The 9,019-nt window shown below is 42.4% G+C and overlaps 1 protein-coding gene across 6 annotated transcripts in view; it reads left to right on the forward strand.

Annotated features, from left to right (window-relative positions):
• si:ch211-171b20.3 overlaps positions 1-9,019 on the forward strand; it is a 151,967-nt gene that overhangs the window by 83,148 nt on the left and 59,800 nt on the right. For all 6 annotated transcript variants that reach the window (XM_043689184.1, XM_043689185.1, XM_043689181.1 and 3 more), the window contains one exon: positions 5,099-5,238. In XM_043689184.1, the coding sequence (XP_043545119.1) occupies positions 5,099-5,238 (140 nt within the window). The remainder of the gene's footprint in view (positions 1-5,098; positions 5,239-9,019) is intronic.

The following is a 9,019-nucleotide window of genomic DNA, read 5'->3' on the forward strand; positions in this document are numbered from 1 at the left end:
AAGGAGCTGCTAGAGGATGTGGTGGAGGCTGGTACAATTGCAACATTTAAAAGGCTTTTGGATGGGTATATGAATAGGAAGGGTTTGGAGGGATATGGGCCGGGTGCTGGCAGGTGGGATTAGATTGGGTTGGGATATCTGGTTGGCGTGGGCAGGGTGGACTGAAGGGTCTGTTTCCATGCTGTACATCTCTATGACGCTAACAGAGCAGTTTCTCGTCAAAAGGAAGAAGGCAGCTTACGTAGGTGGAGGAACCAAGGATCTAGCACAGCTTTAGAGGATTACAGGCTTGCTTTAGAAAGGAGCTCAGAAATGGACTGAGGAGAGTTAGGAGGGGACATGAAAATGGTTTGGCAGGAAGGATTAGGGAGAACCCAAAGGCATTTTACTCATATGTGAAGAATAAAAGAATGATCAGGGAGAAGGTAGGGCCGGTCAGAGATAGAGTAGGGAAATTGTGCTTGGAACCTGAGCAGATTGGGGAAGCCTCTAAATGAGTTTTTTGCTTCGATTTTCACAAGGAAAGGGACCTTGTTGTGAATGAGAACTTTGAGGAGCTGGGAAATGGGCTTGAACAGATGAAGATCGATGAAATTGACGTGCGGAAATTTTGGCAAACATTTAGATTGATAAGTCCCCAGGGCCAGACCAGATTTATCCTAGGTTGCACCGGGAAATTAGAAAGGACGTTGCTAAGCTGCTGGTGAAGATCTTTGCTTCCTCACTCTCCACAAGAGTCGTACCAGTGGATTGGAGGAGGGAGGTGAATGTTGTTCCCCTTTTCAAGATGGGGAATAGGGAATCCCTGGCAATTACAGACCAGTCATTCTTGCATCAGTGGTCTGCAAGGTTTTGGGAAGAATTCTGAGGGATAGGATTTATGACTATTTGGAAAAGCATTGCATGATTAAAGACAGTCAGCATGGCTTTGCGAGGGTCTGGTCATGCCTCACCAACCTTATTGAGTTCTTTGAGGAAGTGATGAGACAGGTTGACGAAGGTCGAGCAGGTGGATGTGGTGTATATGGACTTCAGCAAGGCATTTGATAGATTCTCCATGGTCGGCTCATTCATAAAGTCAGGAGGTTTCGGATACAGGGAGATTTGGCTGTCTGCATTCAGAATTGGTTGGCTGACAGATGGCTGAGAGTGGTTGTAGATGGAAAGTATTCATCCCACAGGGCTCTGTTCTTGGGCCTCTGCTCTTTGTAGTTTTTATAAATGTCTTGGATGAAGAGGTTGAGGGGTAGATTAGTAAATTTGTCGATGACACAAAGGTTAAAGGTACCATTGATAGTATCGAGGGCTATTGCAGGCTGCGTGACGTAGCCAGAATGCAGAGCTGGGCTGAGAAATGGCAGATTGAGTTCAACCTGGATAAATGCGAAGTGATGCATTTTAGAAGGTCGAACTTGAAAGTTGAATATAGAATTAAAGACAATATTCTTGGCAGTGCGGAGGAACAGTGGGATCTTGGTGTTCAAATGCATAGATCCCTCAAAGTTGCTACCCAAGCGGATAGGGTTGTTAAGAAAGGTTATGGTGTTTTGGTTTTCATTAATAGGGGGATCGAGTTTAAGAGCCGTGAGGTTTTGCTGCAGTTCCACAAAACCCTAGTGAGACCACATTCGGATTATTGTGTCCAATTCTGGTCGCCCTATTATAGCAAAGATTCGGAGGCTTTGGAGAGGGTGCAAAGAAGGTTTACCAGGATGCTACCTGGACTAGAATGCTTGTCTTACGACGAGAGGTTGACAGAGAGACGGAGGAAGAGAGGTGACCTGATTGAGATATACAACGTAATGAAAGGCATGGATAGAGTCGAAAGCCAGAGACATTTCCCCAAGGCAGGATTGACTGGCATGAGGGGTCATAGTTTAAGGTGTTAGGAGGAAGATATTGAGGAGACATCGGAGGTAGGTTCTTTACACAGAGTTGTGAATGCATGGAATGTGTTGCCAGCGGTGCTGGTGGAAGCAGAGTCATTAGGGACATTTAAGTGACTGCTGGACATGCACATGGACTGTAGTGAATTGAGGGGTGCGTAGGTTAGGTTATTTTAGATTAGGAATAATCCTCAGCACAAGATCGTGGGCCGGAGGGCCTGTTCTGTGCTGTATTTTTCTATGTTCTATGTTCTAAAGGAGAGGATGGCAGTTCTGTTGGGAAACATGCAGTCTCTGGAATGGATCCATCCTGTGATGCAGATTAATTTGATTTGCTGTGTCTTATGCTTGGGGATGCCACAATGGATGGAAAATGAATTTCCTAGTCTTGATTCTTACCCTGGAGAAGAAAAACTTTTAAACCATTCCTCTGGCACTTGTAACATCATCCATCTCACACTATTACCATTTCCAGGGGCAGGAGGAGGCAGTTGCAACTTGAGACAGTGGAAGAGAAGGTAACAGGACTGGGTTTGGCAGAGGGGATGGCATACTAGAATTTGAGGTTGGAAGATGAACTTGTAGAGTTAGAAGTGGGAAATTGGCAGCTTTGGGGATTGATATAAGATAGAGACAGTGAATTAAGAATGAGAAAATAGGGCTTGTACTGGGAAATAAGGAGACCAGAGACTGGAGAGTACATGGAATTAGAGCATGGAGGAAAGACTTGTTGAGGCATGTAGTCTTTCTTTGCTTCAAAATAGCATTAATTAGGTCTCCATCATTAAAATAGATGTCCCAATGTTAGGTGCATGTACGGGCCCATTATCTGTGCAATGATAAATTGGAATAAGGTGGATGAGGCAACTTAAAATGGAGCTTATTGTAGTTTAATGGCTTTAGATGACACCCAGATGTATAATGGATATCTAAAGATTCCGTTGTTAACATTTCTGGGACATACATTTTTTCTAGCACTGCAATGTTATCTTTATACGATGCACAATGCCTCCTTTTCTTTCCTTCACTACCTTTCCTTTCACCTATCCACAAATATTTAGGACCCAGTCCTCCCCAGTCTCTGTTGTTGCCATGATATCAAATTCCCCTGTGCTACTTGTACTTGCACCTAACTCAGCATTCTTATTTACAATACAGTGTTCATGTTCATGTGCAGTAAAAATAAATAGGCCTTATTGCTTTTCCTCCTCCTCTGACCCCACTGCATACATTGCTATTTCTCAATCCTTTGCTACCTGTCTCTCCCAATTCTTTATTTTCCTTCTCTAATGTTTTCCTTCCTCATCTGAATTAGCATAATCCTTCTTCAGTAGCTCTCATGACTGTCATGCAAGGAAGTTAGTCCCAGCTACGTTCAGGTGCAACTTATTCAACCTGTACTAATCATACAGTGCTGCTTCTTAGATGTCAATATACTGACGGGTGACAGAGGACTGGAGAATCGAGGCCAAGAGATAGTCAAGTAATTGCCACTAAGGGATTCATTCCACTATCACAGCTGATGACAACCAAGTGCTGGCAGGTTCTGGCTGCTTGGAGAGTATGACTTGCATGTTTGCAGGCTTTCAGGGTTGGGGGTGCCCATTTATGAAAAGCACTGAGTACTGTGTGTCTGATTGAGGAACTTGGCATCAAGAAAGGAGGTAGCTGCCAGGTACTTGTGCCAAGCTCATCCGTAGCTTCGACATCCATGTGAGTACCAGAAGCTACTAATCACCATATCCCGACATCCACAATCCTACAGGCGAATGTGGCACTAGACTTCCTAATTTGAATCATGCAGGTCAATCAAATAAATTAGTACCTCACTCTCTAAAGATTAAGCATTGGGCTATCTGATTGGCCCTGCAGCAGTGCTATTTAAAAGACCAAGCAGACACTTAACTTGCAAATAAGATGATTTTGAAGTTAGACTGCTATGAAGAAGACTCTAAAAGGATACTGCGGTGTGTTTCTCGTTGTGTTGCGAGAGATTCTTCAACTCAGTGGTAAATATTGCTGTATCCTCATAAGGATGCCAAAGGAGTAGTTGATACAATTACAGAAAGGCTGCAATGCATGCAGGAACTGTAGTTGTAGGAGCTCTGAGTGTATAATGTAACAGAGTGATGGAGCGGAAGCTTCATCTACAACAAGTGCTGCATGACTGTGCCTACTCTTTTGCAGTTTCTTCAGCAATTTCTATTTTGTTTCAGATCTCCAGCATCTGCAGTTCTTTGTTTTATTTTGGGTAGATACTGGGCACGAGTGACCTGCAGCCAGGATAAAGTGACAAGGATTTTGTAGGTTCCAGCTCACAGAGGGCGCTGTTACACACGTATCCTGTGGCAAATTAATCTGATAAGCATTTTGATGAGCTGCCGACGGAAGAAGACTGATCTTCTTAAATAATGAAATCCCCAAGCTTTAGCAAACTTAAAAGAAATCCTGCAAGCAATGTAAAGGAATACAGAGGAGATACACAGAAACCTAGGAGAGAGGTAAAGAATGTGGTACGTTGCAGCAAGAGACAGTACGCTCCCAAGTCCTCTGATGTTGCTCATGATGTTTTTGTGAAGGCAGTAAAGAGGACAAAGGTGTTCTGTTTTCAAATAAACTTTGCAAAGCCAATGGGATCAGAAGGCTGTGGTGATCAGAAGTCAAGTCCTGAAGGCCTGGATTCAACTCTACAGCCAAGTTCAGTTGGCTTACAAGCAATAAGTGTACTTCCAAATGTCATATCCAACAAGTGTACTGTAAGCCTCGCACACTGTTCAATGTGCCATACATATATTATTCACCTATCAATAAATGCCATTCATCACCACTCGTGTAACATTCCTGTGTTGAGCCACAAGTTTCACACCAGGGTTTTACACAGCATTTATCCTTTCCACTGTGGAAGTGGTGGATATTTTATTCACACACTGGTAAACCTAACCATTAGGCAGTGTCTAATGGTGACTAATCTGCTTCCATTGTAGCACAAACAGAATGGCAGGGTGCTGTGGTGGAAGCTCAGTCTTCTGTACTGCAAGAGTGGCTGGCTTCCATGATGTTCAGACCTCCCTTTTGCAAACACAACTTCTTGCCACCAGAAATAATAATGGTTTGTCCCATCTAGAGCTGTTGCTAATGCCCATTTTTCAGTTGCTGAGTCTTTGCATGGCTTCTGTACGCTTTATTATTGGGTACATTTTCCTCTTTTTCAGTTCAAAAGAAAAGCAAGAATGCACGAGGCGAAGTCTTAAGCACAAACCTCTTCATACTAAATTATTTGAAGAACTGTCAAAAGGCCAATTTCCTTTTGACTGGAGCAAGAGAAATGGTGGGGCACTTGGTGGAAATAAAGGTAATTGGAACTTTAAACGTTTGTTTTCTTTATCTTGATTTCCTGTATATTTGTGCATCACACTTTAATGCTAATGGCACCATTTGATTCTTAAGAAGGTCCCCACCTGCTATTTGTGGAGCCTCATCCAGAGTTTGAATTGTCGTTTTAATATTATGTTAGCTGATAGCATAGTAGGTTAGAAGAAAGGTATTTTTTTTTAAAAGATTTTAACCCTTGCTCTTTTTTCTTCCTCATTTGGGGGTTGTGGGGACAGGAATTTATTTAGATGTTACCAAGTCTTTGATTCTAATATTGATCCTGTTTGCACCACTGTACAACCATTAGCTTCTTTCTTTCTGCTCAAGAAGGTTGGAAGAGTCAGCTTGGAAGCTGAAATGTCTTTCGTGGCAATGAATGTTGCTGTATTTCTCTATTCAAATTTTTGGTATTGCAGAAAATTGGAGCAAGGAGAATGAAATTGGTCTATTCCCCTACAAGCTGTGTTTAATATTATTAAAGACTTGAAAAAAATCAATAACGAAATGCTATTAATGAATATTAATAAGGTGGCTTAAACTTAAAATAAATAATTCAAGCCTAAAAGGCCCAGTTAGAAACATTGGTTATTGAATATGGCATATATTAACAGACGTGACTGAGTTAATCAAAACATTTGAACTGTCTAGCTAAACACTAATAGGCAGACTTACTTAAGATTTCAGGGAATTAGTAGGAGAATGGGATGTAAGTCGCTAACTCCTTCAGAGTTAGCACTGGGCTGCATGGCCATTTTCTTCGCTGAAATCTCCATTATTCTTATGTTGACAAGATGGTGAAGCTAACTGTATCCTCAATTGTAAGATCCCAACTTTTATAATTAATCCAACATTTTCCCTTGCATGAAGTTGCTATATCATTTGTAATTAAATAAAAACAGTAACAATCATTTCAACAACAAATGTTGGGATATTGTATTGAGGGTTTTTCAGTGCAAAACTCTTCTTTTTGAGCAATAGAGGGCATGGTATTCTAGTCTGTTTAATTTCCCAATTCCCAAAGACATTAACCTCAAACTCACTGATGTGCCATTCATGGGGGAAACTATTGCTGGGACTGTTCCCTTCCTGGAGTGGCATGGACAGTTGAGAAAGTTTGACAAGGCTGAAATCATCAAAAGCTCAATGTTGAGAAAAGTTTGTTGATTTTCCCCATTGGCTTTAAATGGCAAGTTCAAAGTCTCATTATTGAGTGGCAATTACTTTATTTCTAGGCATTTACATCTCATCATTGGTCCAATTTGCCTGATTTCTATGCCAGTTCCAGTTCTCCTCTCCTGAGGAATTAAATGGCACAAATTCTTGACTTTTAAATCAGAATGGGTTCCCGGTGGCTGCAACTCGCCAATTTCTTGACCTAGCATTCATCCAACTCTGTCTTCACTACTGTGTCCCTGCATGCTCCATGTACATGTTCTTCATCCATGCAAGGTAACATTGGAAAACCACTAGCATTACTACATCATGATGCCAGTCCAACTCAAACATCAATTAAGTCCTTAAAGACTTGACTTTGTAGGTTAGAAATACTAGACTTCCATGCTTCTGCCACACGTTTCTTGTACGTCCAAACAGGATGCACCTTATGGGTTCTTAGCACATAGGATCTTCACTGCTCAATACGAGAGGCAGCTTGTCACAATACAGTGCAGGCACAGGCCCTTCAGCCCACCAAGCCTGCATCAACACATGATGCCTTTCTGAAACTGCAGATTTTTTGCGGTCTGTATCCGTCTATTCCTTGCCTGCTCATGTATCTATTAAGATGCCTCTTAAGCATTGCTATTGTATCTGCTTCTATCACCACCTCTAGCAGCACATTTCAGACACTTACCACCCAGTGTGTAAAAAAAAAAAAAACTTGCCTCTCACATCTCCTTTAAACATTCCCCCTTTTACCTTATACCTATGTTTCTTAGTAATTGACATTTCTACCCTGGGAGAAAAAAAGTCTGACTCTCATAATTTTGTAAATGGTCTATCAGGTTGCCCCCTCAACCGCTGATGTTCAGGTGAAAATAAACCATTCTCTCCTCCAATCCAAGACTCTCAAAAACCAGGCAACTTCCTGGTAAACATTTTCTCCAAAGCCTCCACAACTTTCTGCTAGTATGATGACCAGAACTATATAGAAGATTTTGTAGTTTGGGAGGGTGAGCTGGTTGAGAGTCATTGAGTGAACATGACCTTTGCAATACCAAGAGCTATCAGCTATAAGCCTTGGTGATATATGTCTACAGTAGCAGAGCTAGACTGAGTTTTGGCCCTATCGGAGAGAAAATGGTGGCATTTTCTGTTGTATAATACACAATATGATTGACCTTCCTGAACTTTGACGGTCGACACTGGTTTACGCGGACACCCAGGTTTTATTTCACTTTCCTCTTTTCCAATCTATCACTATTTAGATAATAATCTACATGCTTTTGTTACCAAAGTGGACAACCTCACATGTATGAAAATTATACTTCATCTGCCATGAAATTGCCCCCTAAATTTGTTCAAATCACACTGAAGCATATCTATATCCTCCTCAGAGTTCACCCTCCCATCCAACTTTGTGTCATCTACAGATTTGGAGATATTACATTTTAGTTCCCTCATCTAAACTATTAATACATTGTGAATAGTTAGGGTCCAAACAATGAGCTCTGCGGTGTCCCACTAATCACTGTTTGTATAGAACTTAGAACCGTACAGCACCAGAATGGGCCCTTCGGCCTACAATATTGCCACATTAAACTAATCCCTTCTGCCTACTCTTGGTCCATATCCCTCATTCCTTGCATATTCATGTGTTTATCAGATAGCCCCTATCATATCTGTCTCGACTGCCACCAACTCTGGCAGCACGTTCCAGATGCCTACCATTCTGTGGAAAAAAAACTTACCCCTCACGCCTCTTTTGAACTTTCTCCCCTCACCTTAAATGCACTATTAGACATTCCATTCTGGGAACAAGATTATGACTGTCAATCCTAAATATGCATCTCCATAATTTTATAGACTTCTCAGCCTCCCCTTCCAAAGAAAATGACTCTAGTTTTTTTAGCCTTTTCTTAGAGCTCATACCCTGTATTCCAGGCAGCAACCTGGCAAACCTCTTCTGCACCCTCTCCAAAGCCTCCATATCCTTCCTGTTTTGTGGCAATCAGAACAATATTGCTAAGTGCGGCCTACCCAAAGCCGCAACATGACAACCTTACTCTTGTACTTAATTCCCCAACCGATAAAGGCAAGCATGACATACGCCTTCTTTACCACCTTATCTACTTGAATGTCTACTTTCAGGGAGCTATGGTCTGAACCCCAAGATTCCTCTGTCCATCGATGCTATTCAGGGTCCTGCCATTATCTGTATACTTGTCCCTAACATTTGATCTCCCAAAGTGCAGCACTCACACCTACCCAGATTAAACTCCATACACCATTTCTCTGCCTACATCTGATTTATATCCTGCTGTATCTTGGTCCTCACCTACCACCCCACCAACCTCCATATACAGCGTATCATCCGCCGTCATTTCTGCCACCTCCAAACGGACCCCACCACCCAGGGATATATTTCCCTCCCCTCCCCCTATCAGCATTCCGAAAAGACCACTCCCTCCGTGACTCCCTCGTCAGGTCCACACCCCCCACCAACCCAACCTCCACTCCCGGCACCTTCCCCTGCAACCGCAAGAAATGCAAAACTTGCGCTCACACCTCCCCCCTTACTTCCCTCCAAGGCCCCAAGGGAT

This window comes from Chiloscyllium plagiosum, chromosome 4 (genome assembly GCF_004010195.1).
Source record: "Chiloscyllium plagiosum isolate BGI_BamShark_2017 chromosome 4, ASM401019v2, whole genome shotgun sequence".
NCBI lineage: Eukaryota > Metazoa > Chordata > Chondrichthyes > Orectolobiformes > Hemiscylliidae > Chiloscyllium > Chiloscyllium plagiosum.